At 37.3% G+C, this 20508-nt stretch overlaps 1 protein-coding gene across 1 annotated transcript; it reads right to left on the reverse strand.

The window, feature by feature from the left end:
* Nucleotides 1–15450: 15450 nt before the first annotated feature.
* On the reverse strand, nt 15451–17951 carry LOC110885189. Its single transcript, XM_022132877.2, has 3 exons — nt 17693–17951; nt 15925–16081; nt 15451–15767 (listed from the first exon to the last, which is right to left on the reverse strand). Exons 1-3 carry the CDS (start codon nt 17858–17860, stop codon nt 15643–15645), a joined length of 450 nt encoding a protein of 149 aa, XP_021988569.1. The 5' UTR covers nt 17861–17951; the 3' UTR covers nt 15451–15642.
* Between the last annotated feature and the right edge of the window lie 2557 nt (nt 17952–20508).

The raw sequence follows: 20508 nt of genomic DNA on the forward strand, positions 1-20508 counted from the left end.
TCGATTGAGTTAACAGATATGGTGTCTAAGTAACAACCTTTACAAGTTTGGACCTGGGTTCCCAAGGGTCCTAAGCATATGTTCTCTAGATCCTCAAGGTTTTGTATTCTGTGTAGCTCGGTTTTGTGCATTGTGTAGGAAACACCATCTTTATATACGTTTAAAAACAAGTTATTGTCCCACAATTTCCCCCGGTATGCTTTCTTCCTGAATTTACAGCTAATGACACTCGACCGTCGATCAGTCGTGCAATAGTAGTCGGATCCTCACAGTTAGTTAAATAAGAAATTCGTTAATTCTCAGCAAGAGTTACTGACTCTTGTGGGTTAGCTCGTCCGACTCTTGATAGTTGATGCCTATTTGAAAATTACGTCCTCCTTCTTGGCGAGCAGAATTTGGGTTACCCAACACGGAATTTTGGTCTGTTATCTTCCTTCTCTATCAACTTCTGAGGTTGCACTGCCAATTCTCACATCTCCGAAGGTGTAAGTCGCTAAAGTGCATCGACTACAGGCGCGACGCCTGGAATCAAATCGATGCGAAGATTCGTCTTGTCGTTGAGGGGATAATTCTGGCAAGTCTTCAGGGAAGACTTCAGGATATTTCCTTATCACAGGAATATCTTCGAGTTTTGGTTCTTCAGCTCCCTTGTCCCCGACATGAGCCAAGAGAACAACACATCCTTTACGCAATAACTTTTGTGCCTCCCCGCAATTGGTAATTTGTAGGGACATATCCTGCTTCATGAGCCACGGTCGTTTCTTCGTTTGTCATTGTGATGCGGTTGTCAATCTCCGCTCGAACACTCGGCAGTTGATCCATCTCAATTACCTTGTCGAATCTTTCCAACTCAACTGGCAGTAGATCAAGCGTAAATTCACGCTCTCCGGGTTCTATCTTGTCGTTTCTAGTCACTGCGTTGACTTCCACTAGCTTCACCTAGCTAGTCCCATTGTGTGCAAGTTATCTAACTTACGTGCTACTATATCAGTACACTCTCGAACTCTCGAGATGCGAAACCGAAAATTTACAACAGTATTTGGTAACACAGATGCATAACGTTGAGTGATATGGAACGTACCGATATCCATGCTTGGATTCCTGGTGTGCTCCCCTAGCTCTGCTACTGAGCTTTTATCCTCGTGCCTGATTCTTCCTAGGGCAATATTTTTTGAAATGTTTCTTGCTCCCACAGTTAAGACAACCTTGAGCACGTTTTTGTCTGTCACTTGTCCTGCCTGGATAATCGTCACTGTCGTTGCTTCCTCCGTGGTTCTTGCTTCCATCTTGGCCTCCATTCCTACTTTCAGTAACTTGCCTACAAGTTTCCTTAGGATGCCCTCTCTTGCCACAGTTATCACATTTCCTATATTTACATCGCCCGACATGATAGCGTAGACAATTGTCGCACTTAGGGAGAATACCCATGTAGTCCATTCCCTTTTTGGCCTTTTTCTTGTTACTTGCCTGAGTAATCTTCTTGAAATTTGCAATCTTTCTCTTATTATCCCCAAATGACTCTATAGGAGTCTCCTTTTTCTCGTCCGTAGTGGAAAATTTTCCTAGTCTAACCGCTTCTTCAGTGAGCGCCACGCTGGTGTTGATAGCCTCGGTGATCGTTGAAGGTTTAGATGTTGTTACCAGGCTTAGAATCTGAGGTGCCAATCCCCCTATGAAACGTTCAATCTTCCTAGGTTCCGGTTCCACCAAACGCGAAGCAACTTGTGATAATTCGCCAAATCTCTGCACATATTCGGCTATCTTTGGACCTTCCATTTTCAAGTTCCACAATTCCGTCTCCAACTTCTGGACTTCTTCCCTCGAGCAATATCTTTTTCGCATTAGTTCTTTCAGTTCGTCCCACGTCAAAGTGTTCACAGCAGTCTCGCCCATTGTCTGAACCTGAAGGTTCCACCACGACAGAGCCCCATCTACAAATAGCCCAGCTATGTACGTGACCTGGTGCCTTGGGGCACATTTGCTCAATCTTAAGACAGAATCCGTTTTCTCAACCCAACGTACGAAGGCTAAGGCACCCCCAGTGCCATCAAATTCCCGAGGTTTGTGGTCTAAGAACTGCTTGTAGGTGCAGCCTTCGCTGTGTTCGGAGCGGAGGGCCTCGAGCTGCGCAATGGCTTGTGAGATGCACTCTTGTAGTTCTGCCGTTGTTGTTGGCGGAAGGTTGTTGGCATCGACGTTCCCTTGTGTCGACATCTTCTCAGAAGAAGATTAGTTAAGTCAGGTTATATTTGTTCAGGGGATGCGTTTAGTTGTTTAGTGGTCATATGTACATACACACAATAGGTTATCATACCAACCAATCAAGCAATAGCATAATCATAGCATAACCAAGCAATTTGGTAATTATATTTAATGAGAGCATAACAAGTAAGCACGTAGCGTTATAATTATAGTACACCCATATAGATCAATAACGTGCTTAACGAAGACATGGCGTCTGAGCTTTCGCTGGTCATTGGCCACAAAGTATTGTCGCATGTTTTATGATAGTTGGGCTCTCATTATTCTCCGACCACAATTTTATCGTTTTTCAAAATGCATCACATCAAGGGGGAAACAGGGTCACCCTACCCTTGCCCAACAAGTATATCAGTGTATCAAAATCACGTAGTCTGAAGTGGTCTTTAAAAGTCTCCACAATCCCGGCTTATCATTAGTGTCTTTACCCAAATGTAATGCAATCCGCAAAATCCAGAATTTAATTATATTGGTGACTGAGGTGGAGTGGGAAAGAAAAGTAAATCGTTAACATGCGTGAACTCCTCCTCGAGCTTGTATATACGTCGAAGTAATTAACCGATCTGCCGCTCGACAGTAAAGAAACGAGCCTTAATAACCAAGAAGGTGTAATAGCAGCAGGTGAGTGTGCCAAAGGAGACAGTGATGAATGTGGAGGATCAAAGTATACTGGCAATAGACAGGGTGGAGGACGTGGTGTCAGCTCAAGCTCCAACGTTCTACAACTCATATCCTCAAACTGTAGCTGTGTAGTCTCCATAGTGTGAGGGATGGTAAGGGTCTACAATTAGCATAGTGTATTATAGGGACCATCGAAATGGCTCGTCCAGCGCTGTAGGGTTGAAAGTAGCAACGGTGCGGCCTGTGAGGTCATAGAAAATGTTGTAGCAGCAATAGGGATCGTTATGCGGGTGCGTCCTGGAGTACCTTTCTATGGTGTGGGTAAGTCCTAAGAGGAAGCGATAGGCATGCTGATGCAATGGACGTCGGTCTCCATAGGAGAGAAGGAGCAATCATCATCGGTTGCGAGTGCAAAAACAAACGTCTCAACCAATAAGGGGATCGTCAGGTGCAGGTACTTGGTCAGATATAAGGGGTGCAATGTCTGGTAAACCAAAAGGAAACAGGGTCATGATCAATCAAGGGTGCGGGACCAGCAGGTGCAACATCAAGCTGTCCCACAAAGGTGCAGAGGCTAGCTCAGGGGCAGTCCCTGGGTCGTGTAACGGTGTGGTGCCTCGAGCAAGTGATAGTGCAGCAGTCATAACGGCGTCGTCGTCTGTGTTAGTAGTAGAAGGTTGTAATCCGGCCATCTATGAGGCTGTAAATGTCACAGACTCAAAGGAGTCTGAAATCGAGTGTATTCTAGGCGCAGAGGATAGCCTGATAACAGGGGTCTCAGATGTGAAATTTATAATAACGTTCTCGTCTAACTTTCCATCACCATGGATGTCGTCAGGAGCACCATCAATAGTCATGTCAACGTCATCGACTATTCGTCGAGTAGCAACCCTTTGGAAGGAAAGGTCCACATGATGCGTATTGTCAAGGATTGGAGCCATGGTGTGTTCACTATCGGAATGACCAGTGATGAAGTGGTCATGGACTGGAACAGGAGTAATAGGAGGATTCTTGTCGGAGAAGCCTTCAGCAAGGATAAATCATCCCAAAATCTGGTAGCGCGGACTGTTGTAAGTCGTCCTTGCCCTTGGTCAGCATATCAGGATCACTCTCAGTGTCTGACGTAAATATCTCCGGCGCAAGTGCAGTCTCATCATTTGTGGTGGTGGCCATAGGGTCATCAATGCTTGACAACCCGCTTTTTGATCAAGGCGACATGTGTATCGGTACATGGTAGTCATAGTATGTATTTCCATAGTAATTACACACCCATGATATATATTTCACTGTCTGCTAGAAAAATATATCATAACTTTCAAAATAATATATTTCTACTTGTTTCATAAATACGTTATATGTTGTGATAAATCACATTTATCAAAATGTTATCCATTCCAAAATATACTAGTAACGGTATTTTGTTACAAAAATTATGGCGAGTTTTATGTTTGAAAAACATAGTCGAAAATATACTAGTAAACTCTTGTCTAGAAAATATTTACTAAGTGTTAGGATTTTGGGAAAATTTCGTCATAGTCTCCTTTGTAAGTAGGGGTGTCCATGCTTCATAGCATATCATTTTCTTTTACGTATATCCCGTAGTTCATTTTCAATAATCAAACCGACATATAGACATACAAAGCATTACTTACTTTATTTCAGCTTCATCACCCAAAACTAGACTGTTTTCGAGGATTTTTATAAAATAGTTAACCTTTTCCAAAAATTCCCAAATTTTTACAGAATGACTCATACGAACCAAATTTTATTGTGTAAAAATATTAGGGTCCAGTTCGTTACCAATATTTTAGAGAAATTTATTTACCCGACTGCAATCAGATTTGTTACTTTCTGATTGCAGTTTACGAAATAATTCACTAAAAATTAACCGTAAGTCCAATTGACGAAATTCCAGTTGTAGGATCATCGTGACAATGGTCACCAACTACTGTAAAAATTCCATGAGTCGATTCTACTCAGGTTTCAAGTTATGACTCCGAATACAACACACTTTTTCTGCAGTAAAAACACAGCTTAAGCTGCTCTCCTAAAACAACCCTTTAAAAATAGTAAACGACCTCGAAAAATTACGATTCCAGTGCCATTTGTTCGGTTATTCCAAAATGCATATTTTAGGCTTCAGAAAATCAGTTTTTCGATTTAAAATGGTCCAGTTACAGCCTGTTGAAGTTGGCTGAAAATGTAAATCAGCATGTTTCTTGTTCATATTTCTTGTTTAAACTTTTAGTGTTCTTGTAAATTTCATCATACTACCTATCTTAACCATGAAACGAGATGAACAAGAGTTTAAGCAAGGAACTTACTACTAGCTTAAAGCTAGGGATGATTCTAGTGGAGAAGATGATGAGAAATGATGAAAAAGCAAGAACAAAGTCCCTTTTGAAGTTCCACAAGTTGTAAGTCTCTAGCATCCATCTTCTACACTTGAAGGAAGCTTGTAAATGGAAGATGGTGGTGTCAAAATGGTGGTGATGGTGGCTGCTATAGTGTGGCCGAAAATGAGAGAGAGAGAGTGAGGGTGGAGTGTGATCTTTGAAGTTATGATGAAAATCCTTGGAACCATGTGCACCCTAATCCTATAGTCATCATTAGATAATTTTTGGCCAATCAAGGATCAAGGGAATATAAATCATATCTAAACAAAATATTTAGTAATCATTTGGCAGAATTTTCGTTTGGGGGGGGGGGGTAAAATGAAAAATTTTGGTAACTAATAGGTATTTAATTAGAAGGTTAAGGGTATTATCAAGAATAGTGGGTGTATGCCATGTTTCTATAGTGTATGGGGATTTTTGTGACCGTAAATAATTAAGAATGATAAAATAATATTTTTGACAATATTTTGGTGTCCCGGGTAATGTCTGGTTGCTCGGTTACGTATCGTTTCGTTAAAGCATTTAATTATACCGCATAGTGTCTTTTGTGCATCTTTTTGTAACGAAATTAATTCCAACACTTAGGAAAGTGTTCAGGATCATTTAGTCAATACTCTGTATAATACGAGTGTGTTAAAAGCTGAATTGTTACTGAAAATGCAGAATTATGTACTTAAAATGAGTTTTAGGCACTTTCCGGCACTCAAACTATCACCTAGTGATACAGTCCTATGGTCCTCACTTCCCTACACTCCGTACTGGTGTAGTACTTTATCCCTGGCCCATACTGGCCTCAATATAGTGTCTGTCTATGTGCTGGTATTGTCAGCATGTGACTGAGTTATCCACTCACTGTGCTAACTATGCTTTGTGCATCAGGTTTGTCACTATGAGTCTGTATGAGATAAATGGAGCGACTGTATGTAAAGTGATGCACATGTATGTATGTAACATAAATCAGTAAGCAGTTTAAAGTGTCAGTTGTAATCAAGAACTGTCATTAAGCACATAATTAGAATTGATTAATTTGTACAGTACCTGTAATTGTGAGGGTTGTCACATTCATTGCCTGCGAACTCAACAGGTTTACAGGCAAGAAACTCTTTGTAAATGCAACCAGGTGTTGCAACCTTCATTTTCTTGAGTTCCGGGGGCTTGAATCACATTATTCTCATTGTCACCGCCTCCATTAACACTATTACTGAAATTATCGTCGTGCGTGCGTTTACTGGGATGAGCTTGTGAAGGCTCAACAGGACTTTTAACCGCAACGACGATTGCCGGAATAGCATTGACTATTCTCTGAGCGACGATGTTTTCTATATCTTGCCGATTTAGAAAGTGATCCTCGTTATTGTGTTCTGATTGATTAACTTCATTAACTGGTTCATTAACAGCGTGTTCCATCTGAATGTTTATCAATCACATGCTAATATTTAGTACAAACATTCAGGTACAATTATACAAACAACTTTAAAGAACATTGCGACTTATATATATATATATATAAATTACAAATTACAACTGAAATTTAAAATATACCATTATTTTAGTCTAGCTAGGAATATTATGCTTAGCATGCTCTTATATAAGGTTTATTCTATCTCCTCTGACTAAGTTGTTTATCTAATGGGCAAGGTTTCTTTAAAGTTTCTAGCTCATGGGTGTTGAGAGATAAGATAATTTACAAACTTTTCTGGTTGAGATCTAATTTCATTGGTTGGTCCAGGTTTGGTAGTTTAACTTAATTAAAAGTTAACATTTACTGCTGTAGTGGCTAACATATAGAGATTTGCCCATTTTTCATCCAATTCATCTTCCCATGGTGGGTTATTACCTATTTCCTGAGTTTCCTTATTAATTATCACTTTTTTGATTGTGACTTCTCTATTTTTCTTGACTTTTTCTAATAATCCGACGTCTTTTCTTAGCGGTAAGTGGTTCGTCAAATTGTGCCTTACGAATAAATATTCTTTCCTTAGTATCTGCTGAGTATCTTGAGGAATTCGATTGAGAGGAGGGTCCCTTATCTTTTGGTGAATTATCTAGTTGACGATAGATGTCCGAAATTCTTTGTTTACCCATACTGTAAATTAAAAAATAGTTAAATAACACAAAAACACATAATCACACTAACACGTATAGTCAAAATTGTCGACTTTGCGACTATCATATTTTATATATTTTAGTAGTATGCATCCGTACACACTGATTATCTTACAAAAGTTTTATTTTAGGTTATTTTACAAGATTATATTATTTATTATTTTATTATTATTATTATTAAACACACATCCCCACAACCACATACGATCCCTGTTAGCTGGCACTTAAGAAACGACGTTCCCTTTCGTCGTACTTCCAGGAGATTTGTTCTCCTACCTCCCGGATCCTACTTCCGGCATCCACCAGCTCCTCGCCATAGTGGCGGATTTCAGCCAAGTTTTCATTACTCATCGGTGGGTTTGGTGCAGGCTCTGGGTCGAACTGAGGGAAAAAGGTATTAGGGTTATTTATGAGGTTCTGAAATTGCCAGTCAGTGGTCCACCATTCTTCCAGCTCTCCGGATAGAGGTTGAGGGTGAACAATGGGATCTGGGATAGCAGGCTCTAGGTTAACTGGAAGTAGTGATTCGATTGGGTAATTGAAGAAGTTTTCATCGGCAGGTCTGATGAGATTACTAAGTGCCAGTTTACGATCCAGCTCTTCCCATGACGGCATTTCCTGGGCTTGTCTGGAACTTTCCCCAGTTTCTATTCCTTTTCCCTTATCTTTTGGATCCTCAGTTTTTACAACCTTCTGTACTGCTGGTCTTTTCCTACGCACCCGCCTCCAGCCTACAAAACTTCTTCTCTTTTTCGCCTTTGGTTTTTCCGGCGGTTGTGCCCGGAACACCATCGGCTCTTCAACATCAGCCTGATAGCCAGTGACAGTATCGGTAGTATCCATATCTGTGGTATGGATAGTAAAGTTTTGAAGGGCTTCTGATAGTTCATTCCTGTTGTTAGCACACACGAAGACGCGCACAATCTTAAGTTAAAATTTTGTAAACTAAAATTTCACAAAATCACAGAATGGCAATCAGAAAAATTAAGTATTTCTAAATACTTAATTGGCTTAAACCAGTGGCTCTGATACCACCTTTTTCTGTCACGGCCCCCGCCCCGGTTTTACCCGGTCCAGGAGTCGCGGGATAGAAACCCATGGTATTTATTATCTGATTTGACAGCGGAAGTTTTAACAGGATCTTTAAACACTTAAAATGTCCGATTATTTTATTTCACAATTCGAGACAAACCCCGTAATTTACATTAATGGAAATTTCACCGAGAAACCCCTGTTTTACAAAAACATGTTTATTTATTTTACTGCGCCACTACTTCAAGCTATGCGGCACTTTTTCCTTGATCACAGCAGATCACCTGAAACATGTTTTAAAAATATTTTTGTCAGCGGGGAACTACTGGTGAGTCACTCAAGTTGCACAAAACGACGCATTGTTATAATATACAGTATTAAGCGTGATTACAATGTTTCTATCAACCAATTACCCCAAATCGTTATTTGTCACTAGACTGTATCTGTGACTATGGTCAGATCACCCATTGGCTAACCCGTTGTCCAATGGTGACGGGTATCAAGTAATGTATACAAAACCCCACATACCGGCAGTAATGGAAGGTTACAAAGACTTAATCCCTGTAATTATAACTTTGAAAACAAGTAGAGTTTTAAGAAAACAATTTGATAAAAAGAGAATGACTCACATTGCAGATTTAAACGGGCAGAGCTTAGCCTATTGATCTTAGTCTGATTAACCTAAATAAATAACAATGCACACGAAAACTAGGTCAGTAACTAATACAACATTTACGATAACTCACGAGATTAAAACCTTCACTACGAATGACAAAGTGCAATACTTAAACATCCATCGAATTTACGACGAATGGCAAAGTATAGCCCTAATATGGGTAGCACTTAAACATCCATTGGATTGGTTTCAATCGATCAGACATTGAATCGCAGTAGCGATCGAGTTATTACCCTGTTATCGCGGCAGCGTTTCATGTTGTGTGTGTTTTGGAGTAAACAGACGATATCTCAATGTAGAAAATGAGGTTTTACGTCGAACCAATGCCAAACTTCAAGTGCCACACCCCTCTATTTATACTGAAAAATTGGCTCCCTCGCGTGTCACGAGAGGCTCTCGCGTGGCGCGAGAGGTCACTTTTAGTATAGGGTAGCCTTATGTCTCAGTAGCTTGGGTGAGTCGACGGTCCGTAAAAATTCGATTTCTATCAAAAACTGTTTAGATAATATCAACTAGGAAATACCCCCCCCCCCCGAGTTTTAGGGGCCCTGATCCTGATTCCAACTGTTCTGAAAATTTTAGGGGTCATGCAGGATTACTTGGGGGTCTCAATTAGGGTTTCCTATTGGACAAAATAAGATAAGAAATAGTAGTTTGAATGAGAGTTGTTACAATATGTATTTGAATAACTATAGCAATTGTAGTTTTTTGATATATGAACATGTTTTCAACCGCAAATAGTGTAAAAGTAAAAAAAGATCATGTATACTCACAGTTTTGTAAAGGTAAACCGAGAAGGATTACGAACAAGCATAAAAGCAAGACGAGCAAGGCGAAGACGAGCCTAAAAAGGTAAAAGTTTAAATGTATAAGTGTAGGAATAATTAAATAAATAATAAATGAATAGATTTAAATAAAATATAAGTCTTGAGATTTAGGTCTCACTGTAAGGAAATATAAAAACGTAAAGGTAAAAAAAGAGGATAAAATCTCATAACAATGAGTAAACAAAATGTTTATATATAGTCGTTTTAATAATCATACAAATTCATTATATGATTAGATGTAAAACCACTATTTAGAGTTGTATGAAATGATAAAAAAGGGTCTGTGTAATCTATATTTTCTATAAAGGGGCAAATGGGCATGACGTAAGAAAAGCTGAGGTGGCAATCATATAGGCTGTCTAACGATGTCTTTCTTATGTCATTATTGCATCATAAATCTTAATTTAAAATCATTAAAAATACATTTCATCTATACAAAATTCAAACCTCTGCCATCAAAACCTCTGTCCATATTCAAAATTCAGAATCTGGCTCCAGGGTCATAATTCAAACCATTTACATATATAACATGCATGATTCTGGCTCCACATTCAAATTTCAATTTATCTCTCCCTCTCATATCCAGAGCGAGCAATCTCTCTCTCTCTCTCTTCTCTCTCTCTCTCTCTCTCTCTCTCTCAAATGCAGAGCTCTCATAATCCAGCCAGTTAATCTCTGATTACAGATCTTTGTTCGAACATTTACTGATTTTGTTTACACATCATCGTTCCAACATCGTCATTCCAACGAAGCTTCCAATCACAGATCAACGTTCCAACATCATTGTTCCAACATCGTTGAAAGTATGGTTTTTTTTGTAATTTTGAATTTTGAACTGATCTACTCAAATTCTCGCTTTATATTTCAGTCTGTATTCTCTATTGGAACTTTGTAACTCTAATAGACCTGGCCGTCAAAGATAACCACAAAAACCATCGTCTGCGGTTGACCATGTGCTAGCTTCTTTGATGGGAGAGTTGCATGTTAGGTTTGTGGCTTATTTTTTTAACTGTAGTTATACTTATTTAATTTGATTATGAAGAAACAAGTGTTGATAATGTTGATAATTTTTATTAATACTCAGATTTTAGAATATGTTAATATGGACATTGATAGTATTAAATTAAATACAAAGAAAGATTAAACACTGAAATATGCATAAAATATTACACGTTAAAATTAACACTTGCTAGGATTTCGTAGACTCTCGCCTTCTTCCATGCGATTTCATTCTTTCTTTTGTTTTGCAGATCAGCTAGCATGTCGCAGATTTTCTGATCCTGTTTCAGCAGTTGTGTGATAAAATCTTCTGCATTGTTCTTGAAATCTGGTGGAGGACTTCATCAAGCAATCCGATGCTGCTCCAGGTTTTCTTGTAATTATTATCACTTGCCGACTTTTCTGTTTAGTTCTTCATCTGCTCTCTTTTCTTCGAGCGACCATCTAGAGAATTGCATTTTAACATCGCTGGTGTCTGACTAGTGGTAGAAGCATCTATTTGCCATCTAGAGTATTGTTGGTGTTGCTGATTTTGATTTGTTTTTTGACAGACAGTTTTTTAAAAGGCAATTGTTGATGTTTTGAATCAATCTAATCATCAGTCTTTTATAGTGTTTAAAATGCCTCTTTATGGTAAATGAAGAGGTTAATCGAAATTATGATAACCTGCTTTTTTTGAAGGTTTAAAATTTGTCCTTTGGGTTTCTTGATATTTAATTTTATAGTTTTCCCATGAAAACTTATTTTTGAAAGGTTTTGCATTACTAAGACCCCCTTGAAGGCAACAACTACTGAGACAATAGTCTCTACACCAATTGGAAGTCCTCAGAACCAAGAATAATGGGCACTTGGTCTAAAACCAAGTTTAACCACTTCTGGTGGGAATTCAGATGATCCTATCACTCAGGTAATAGATTAAACTATCAAGAATTGACGGAGAGGGTAGCCAAGTTAGAAACATATGTTGGGGAGATAAAAGACATGATGCAAATCCGGCTCAAAAACTCCAAACCCATACCAATAAAGGCAGAAATTACAAAAGAAATGTGGGAACATGTTCAACCATACCTACATCTTCAAAAGTAAGCTACTGAAGAAAGATATACCATGCAGATAGAGCGTGTTCGCCAAACAGTAGATGCCAGATATCAAGATACACAGGCAAAGGTTAAAGCCATTAAAGACTTTATCCTTGAAAACACTGGTGAAGCTCTAACTCTCCCTAAATACGATGATGCCATAAAGGGGGAAATAGAAGACTGCATGAGGAAGCTCCCACCCTTAGTCAAAAGGGCTGGTAAAAAGCCTGACACTGTTGCACTCAGGAAGGCCAGAAAAGCTAAGCTTGACAAAGAAATTAAAAAGCAGAAAAGAAGGGATACAAGGGAAGCCAATCTACAGATCACAGTGCAAGAGATTATCAAGAGAAAAGAAATCCAACACAACCAACGTTCTCCAACAAAGGTTCTAACAAAGGTTAGTCAAAGCGCTGTTGTATCTGACCAAACCACTATTCCACCTATCACCCAAACCACTGTTCCCACTTCCACCACTAAAATCACCACCACTTCCACTGCCAAAACATCTGTTGCCACTTCAAAAGTGACAACAAAGGTTACAACTATCCAAACTCCTTCTTCTAAGTCCCCCAAAGGACTGTTGAAAAGAAAACCAGCTTCATCACCTCAACGACCACTACCAAAAACACAAAAATTACCAACTAGATCCAGGAGAATTAAATTCATTGTCTAAGATGATGATGAAGAAACTCCTGATGCATCTCCTATCCATATAACCACTACCACAACAATCACAATACACTCACCCACCAAAATTCCTCCCAATATTCTTGACCCACTGGAGTTAGAATATGTCTCTAAAGAGATAGAATTTTTCTATTCCACGACTGAAATAAGAAATGTAACATTTCCTTCTATCAAAAGATATAAAAAGCCTAACAATGTATAAGAGTACGTGGAATTAAAGATCAAACAGGCTGAAAATATTGCTACTATTAAAAGCAAGGGAAAGAGTGACAAAGAGGTACGTCAAATCTTGTCTGCTGAATTCACCAAGGTGAACAGGCTAGAAGATTTTGCCAAAAATGTCAGTCAAAAGGCATCTCATGAACCAGTTAGCAACCCTAATCTCAAAAAGGATCTAAGGGAAGAGTATCTAGACTTTATCATGAAGAATAAGCCCTACAAAGCTTCAAAAGCTTAATTTACTGGATGGTCAGTTGAGGCTCTGCTCGAAGAAATAGCCATAATAGAGCTGATGAAACTCAATCCAAGTATCAAGCCCACTCTTCCTAACTGGGCTGCAGGTAGAAACCTGTTGGCATAAAAGTAGAAGAGCTATAACTAGAATGAAGGAAGAGATGGTAGCTGTCAAATACAGAACTATGAGATCAATGGCAAAATAGGATGAGCCAACAATCAGGGCTACCTACAAAGAGCTTGAAGCTTTAAGAGCCAAAGATCCCTCAGTCCCAAGAAAGCCAAACTATGAAGACTTACCTATTAGATCAAAGGCCATCAAATCTAATCTTCCATTTGCAAGTCAAGTTTCTTCAATGGTGAGAAGTCACCTTAAAAGACAGAAGGACATGTCTGTAGAGGATGCACAAAGATTTGAAGAAGATATCTTGAAGGAAGCAATAAAAAACATGATTGATTATGAACTTCCTGATACAAATCAGGCTGATCCATTAGGCCAAGTCAAGGGAATGCAAATCCCTTCAACTCTACCAATAACATCACTCCCAACAAACCTCATTGCTTCAAAAATTCAAAAGTGGTCTGCTGATAAAGCCAGCCATGAATTGACTCTGGTCAGAGCTAATAGGGAAGTGCAAAAGACTTCAATGAACAACATCATGAGCTTTAAAATTAAAGATCTGCAAGATCTACCAGATCTTCCACTCGAAAGGGATGCCGATAATTAACTATCCGAAAGATTTGAGAAAAGCTTCAAAGCTCAAGTCAAGGGTATGTTGAAGAAGAGAAATAAAAATTGATCTAATAAAAATCTGTTATGGCATCATTTGTTCTATGAGGAGATTGTTGGACCTACAAAAGAACAAATGATATTCAAAAGCCATAACATGATCCACTGATCAAGAAATAAGCAAAAGATTGAACCAAGTGAATCTTGAACACCTATTCAGAACATATGTTCAAGAGCTTGGCTAACATCTGATGAAGACTTGGAACTGCTGTTCAAGAATACAACTATTGAAGGCTAGTATCTGTCGTATACCAAAGCCCTGATCAAGCCAAGGTCCGTTGAAGACGACCAAACAATTGTTTTAGTCTCTCATGTCAATTTTGTAACCTTTTTGACTCATGCCACTAACATCATCCATGTTATTTGTTAAACTCTAGTCATGTTCCTTTCGTACGAGTATTTTTGTTGTTGCCAACTTGCCATTTATTATTGTTGTTTTTTTTTTTTGAAAGGTAAACTTCATTAACGAAAAAGCGCTGACCCAAGCCGGGCCCACAAAGAAAGACAGCTATACTATTACATATTTACAAAAGAACTCCTATTCCTCCAATCTAACCCTTTGTGCTTCGATCTATTTGAAAACCAAAGAAAACCCAAGGCCTTAATTTCAATAAAAATACTTTCTATTCTAACCGGAATATTAGAGAATTTGATATTATTCCTAGCTCGCCATAAGCTCCAGTAAACAATCATAATAATGCCTTGCACCGCATCCTTCTTCTTCTCCGATGTACTCACATTAGAGAATTTGACATTGTTGTTGTTAAATGAATGAAGAACCATATGTATGATGCTATTTAAACTAGAAATAAATACAACTCCTATTATTGAATAAAGTCTCCAAAATTATTCGTAAACAATTATTGAAGAAAAATGTATTAAAGGGCAAAACGGTCACGTGGTGAAAACCACCCTCCTGTGGGAGTAAGATTGTACCATATGTCATATGTGTTTTGTTTTAAAGGATATTTAAAAAAGATGTAAAATTAATTTATTATCTCTAATATATGAATAGAGTGTTTTCAATCAGTTGAGGATTCAAGTTTCGTGTCGTCTGTAACAAAAGACGTAGGTAGAGTACTTGTAAGTTTGTCATTAAAATCAATAGAATTGCGATATCAAGTTTTTTCTTTTTAAATAAAATTGAAAAGTTCGTTTATGATTTTTCGTAACGTAAATTATGTCGAGTTAAAGGATGTCACAAGGTAAAGGGGGGGGTTATGGAACGAGTTTTATGTGACTCGGTTTCTTGTAAAAGCCAATAGATAAATACGATTTTGACGCGTGACTTTGACACGTCAGCTTAATTGCATTTTACTAACTCTATATCACTATTACAATGAATGGTATTTAAAAGATGTAGCAATTTCAACCCATTTATATTGAAATGTATTTATCTAATTGTATTCCTTGTTTAAAGTGTCAAACATGCAAAACAAAAAATATATATATATAAAAAAAAAAGAGGATCCATGGAGTTAAAATATAATGTAGGATAAAGAATTTAACTAGCAATTTTAACCAATTTATAAGGAAACGTATCCATTCAGATTGTAATTCGTTTGTAACGTGTGGAACATGTAAAACACAATAATAAAAATATTAAAAATAGGAAAATGTTTTTTTTTTAATATTTTAGGATGCAAATTGAACAGTGAGGTGGTGAGTAGATTTCACAAGAAAATGATTTGCAACAGAGAAAGAATTATAATTAGAGCTAAGAATCTGAATCTTTCCCTCCAAGTGTCTGAATTATAGCTTCTAGAAGTTTAATCTCGTTATCTCGTTTCGCAATCTCGTCTTGCTTTGCTCGTAATTCTTCCATGTGCAGTTCAAACACTTCTGCATTCATGACCCGTAACGGATATATTTAGAGGGGGTGAATTTACTAACGAATGGTCAGTATAGGTTGTCTTTTAGTTCAAACGGGTCAAATAGAAATGGGAAATCGGTACATATAACTAGAGAAAAGAAGTTTTAGGGTATAAGCATGACATACTTGTGGTGTTCTCCAGCTCCTTTGTGATTTCCTGAGCTCGTAACTCAGCAGCCTTTTGTCCTGCTTCGGCCTGCCTTTTTTCAGTACGAGCACGGGCTGCAGCTGAAATTGCAGCATCCAGCTCCCTTTCTAAAGTCTCTACCCTTTGCTCAAGAACCTACACCCAATAATACTCATTTCACACATGGTTTTTCTAAACGAGCATCAACAGAGCAGTTTATCAACGTGGCAGAACATTTCATATTACTTAAGGTGGGTAAACGATATTTTACTCCAGGCCCTGACGGGGCAAATAAGTTTTCCCACAAAATTTCTATTTAAGCAATCTAGTTGAACAAGGGGCACCTCTTTTAGACGAGTTTATCATTTTACTTTTTGTAACCATGTGAACCCGTTACTGGAAAATTCATGGACCCCACCAATACCCTGATAACCAATCGAGTCTGGTTGAACCTAAGACCTTTGCTAGAGGGACTTAAGCGCTTACCAATACGCCACCCCTTGAAGATTTTCATTTTTCAACTATTAGATAGAATTAATAGAGTAGATTCCTCATCATGCAGAAAGATTTCAAAGCTTTAATGTTTACTTACATTCAATTTGAGATGTAAAAGTTCTGCAGGCATGAATAAGTTCTATTTTCAATAATCCTTTTCAGGTGATGCAAGACACGTCTAAAACAGTAAAAAGGGCTTTTTGATTTCTTCAATTAGTGTCGTAATTTACTACAGTTTAGTATTTAAAGTATATGGAAGAGCCTAAAGAGGAATGACTAACTATAAACCATCAACGATTACCTACCATAACCTCCTGGACCACCTGCCCAGCACAAATTGTGAGTTACCTGATCCCGTTGGTTAGCAGGGTATTGGCAGGGTCTAGTGAGTTTTCTGATAATAGGTTCTCATGGTTACCATAGAACTGTAAACTATAAAACTCTATCAACTGTCTGCAACTGCAACTAGCTTTTGTTCACTGAACCACCACTAGTTACAGCTCCAAATATATCCCATACTCGAATAATTTATAAATTTTGTTACATTTCTCAACATAAATTGTTTTCCTCATCACGAGCCAAAGGATACCATATACAATAATCATATCTAACAATCTCTATTCCACCAGCGAAAAACATGCTTTGACTCTAAATTACTTTACAAAAATTCATAAGCACAACTTAACATATCACCAACGTTAAAAGAGGGGGATGGTTAATTATGCATCATGTGGTGGCATTGATAGCCGTAAGACAAAAGGGTACATGCACTAATCGGGCTTTGTCCCGATTGTTGAGTGTTATGTGCCTTGTGTCCAAGGCTTGATGCAAAACTACTATCGAGCCGGGGTCTCACTGTGGAAGCAGCTCTCTATTCCTACGGGGTAGAGGTAAGGTTGTCTACATCTTAACCTCCTCAGACCCTATCTTAGCTTTGCTTTTGCTATTGATGGGATTTACTGAGTATGATGATGATCTATTTCAAAACCCTAGAATTTTGATAGTTAGGACTCAAAATTACCCTGCCTTAGATGATGAGGAGTAAACCCTAATCCAATCCAATCCAACCATACACTGGCTAGTACCAAATTAGGTCAACCAAACCTATATAAAAGAGCATACATATGACTCAAATCGATGTAACAAACTAAATTCAGTGAAAATCATATCAACAATTGTGGTCAATTGAAGCTGAATTTTGATGAAAAACATAAGAATCGGAGCTTAAACAGGTGAATATGGCAAGAGAAGATGCGGAATTGGAGAAGAAACCTTGATAGTACGGGCTTGATCGGAGGTTAAAGAGGCTTTGTTGAAAGAATCTTGATCGACGTATACAGCTTTGGAGTTGAGGATGTTGTGGAGAGAATGAAGATCGTTTGATATATCGGAGAGATTAGCGATCGCAGCGCTCCATCTCTCGTTTCCTTTCTCCTCCATTAGTATTATTCTCCACTCTGTTCAATATTCCATCGTTGCTTCATACGCACATAATACTAATTTACTAATAATAATTGTTTATTGATAAAACTATCAAATTATATGGCTATTATATATATTATTTTCAACCCCGAACCCCCATCATATTCATCTCCATTAAATATGGGAAAAACTCTTTTGTAGAAATTGAACCCGGTACCTTTTTTAGCGGCTAATTTTTTTAATCTCCTGTCGTCTGTGGGACTTGAACCCAAGACCTCTTTCCCAACCTTGGTGTTTTTAAAGGTTTACACCCTATTGATAAACCTAATACTTATTGGTCTCAAAGTCTTGTCACACTCCTAGAATGCCACTAGGCTATAAAGCCATATGCATTTGGCATATAGCTATTATATACTTATTTGGAGTTAACCTTAAATTAATAGAAAAAAAAAAAGAATTGTCAAAATTAATTAATCAATAGTATGAGTTTACTAAAAGCTTGGATCTAACATAAAATTAAGCTTGTTTAATAAATAAGTCTGAGTTTTGTTTATTGAGCTTGAGGTAAGTCACAAGTCTAAACGTGACTATTATTTAATATATTAAATATATATTTATTTAATAAACAAGTCTTAGCTTCACATCTAGATGGTTTGTCTCTTTGTTCGTGAATGGGTTTGAGTCAAAGGAAATTCAACCAAAGAGCATTGACACTAAGCTTCAAATCTTCGACTTGTTTACCAAAACCTTGGGTTCCTAATAATTGTTTTTTCTTTATGGCAAATTAAGCATTCATAAGTCATAACCTATACGCTCCCATTTGAAGAAGACTGTAAATTGCCGCCTATTTTACCTTCCCTCCATTTGACCATTATTTGGTCTTTATCTTTTTATTTAGCATTAATCCATTTCCTTGCATAGGACACCATTATAGGAGTTCATTGTTGTGTAGCTTGTGTATATATCTCGATGTACTCGTAATATTAATACACAGAAAATCGGTGATACTGAAGTTGTTATTAAACACAACCCATGTGGACCCATTCATCTATGAGTAAATGGGCCGGATATGGCGAGAATTTATGAATTTTAAGAAGAAAAAACAAGCGTTGTTAAAAATGATGAGGGTGCATGTTTTTGGATAGACCTAGTTCGAGCAAGTTGTATACGAAGCCGCATAGGAATTACGATCAAAATGACAATTTTAAATCGGTTTCCCATAAATTAGTTGTATTGTAACATAGGCTGACATAATTTGAGGGACGTTTTAATAGGGCTGTAAACGAACACGAACAAGGCCTTATTCATGTTCGTTCGTTAAGGAATGGGTCTGTTCATGAGCTGTTCACGAATACTTATCGAATGAGATTTCTTATCCGTGTTCGTTCATTAAGGAAACGGACATGTTCATGAACTGTTCACGAACACTTAACAAACACAAATAAACTCAAACCAATGTTCATGAACATAAACAACACTTATAAACACAAATGAATGTACACGATCACAAATTCATTTTAGAATAAAGTCTACATTTTTCATTACATAGATTATGAATAATCCACCAAAAATTAAATAAGCTACTAACATAATTATTCTATCACAATTGACATTATTATCATAAATATTATTAACACATAATTAAGAAGTTTGTAAACTTTAACACAATCTGAAATTGAAATGGTTAAATGAGGGATGTTGTGCGAGGCATATGGTATAACCAAGGTTTCAATTTAAAAAAAACAAAAAAAAAATACAACATATAAAAACATTTAAATAACGAACACAAATGAACGTAACCGAGCGAACATAAATGAATACATTACCAAATGTTTACGAACATAAACGAACGAACACAACCTCTATTCATGTTCTCGTTGGTTTAACTTAACAAACGGAATTTCTTGCTCGTGTTCATTCATTTATTAAACGAACAGAAACAAACTTCCCGCCAAACAATTCACGAACTGTTCACTAAATATTGGTTCGTTTAAATCCCTAGACGTAAGACGGGGGCATTTTGATCATTTTTAGGCCTCATTTTCACAAGTGTTTTTAAACTAAGAGATGGAACAAGCAAAGCTAGTTTTCATTTGATTAAAACAAGTATAATATATATGACGTGGAAAAAACATATTATTTCAATACTAATCCTGTTTGTTAAAAACTAGTAAGATTACTCGCACTACGTTGTGGGGTTTGAATCGATATCTATTTTGGTTCAGTATAGCATCTCAAAGAAATATGCTCAAAAGAATATCGACACATCCACCGAAAATCATAAAAATAAATTTAAAAATGGATAGCAGAACCAACTAATTTTAAATTAATTGTAAATGGAAACGTAAATGTTGTCTTAAATATACTTTAATGAAAAAAGGAATGTAAAACTAAACAATAAACATAAAACATAAAGGAAGGTGAAAAAATATATAATAAAGTTCATAAAAAGTCAAAAATATCAACAGGATGAAAGCACTATTCACACAACTTGCTATTTGTAATTTACGTCAAAACGTAGATCAACTAAAAATATACATAAAAATAAGCACGAACACTTATTAAATTTTACCTGACATATTTTCGAAGAAAATCTACATCGAAACGTAAACCAACCGAAAACGAACATAGTAATAAGCATAATGAAGAAATACTAACCTTCACGG

The sequence above is a fragment of the Helianthus annuus genome, chromosome 10 (assembly GCF_002127325.2).
Source record: "Helianthus annuus cultivar XRQ/B chromosome 10, HanXRQr2.0-SUNRISE, whole genome shotgun sequence".
Taxonomy (NCBI): domain Eukaryota; kingdom Viridiplantae; phylum Streptophyta; class Magnoliopsida; order Asterales; family Asteraceae; genus Helianthus; species Helianthus annuus.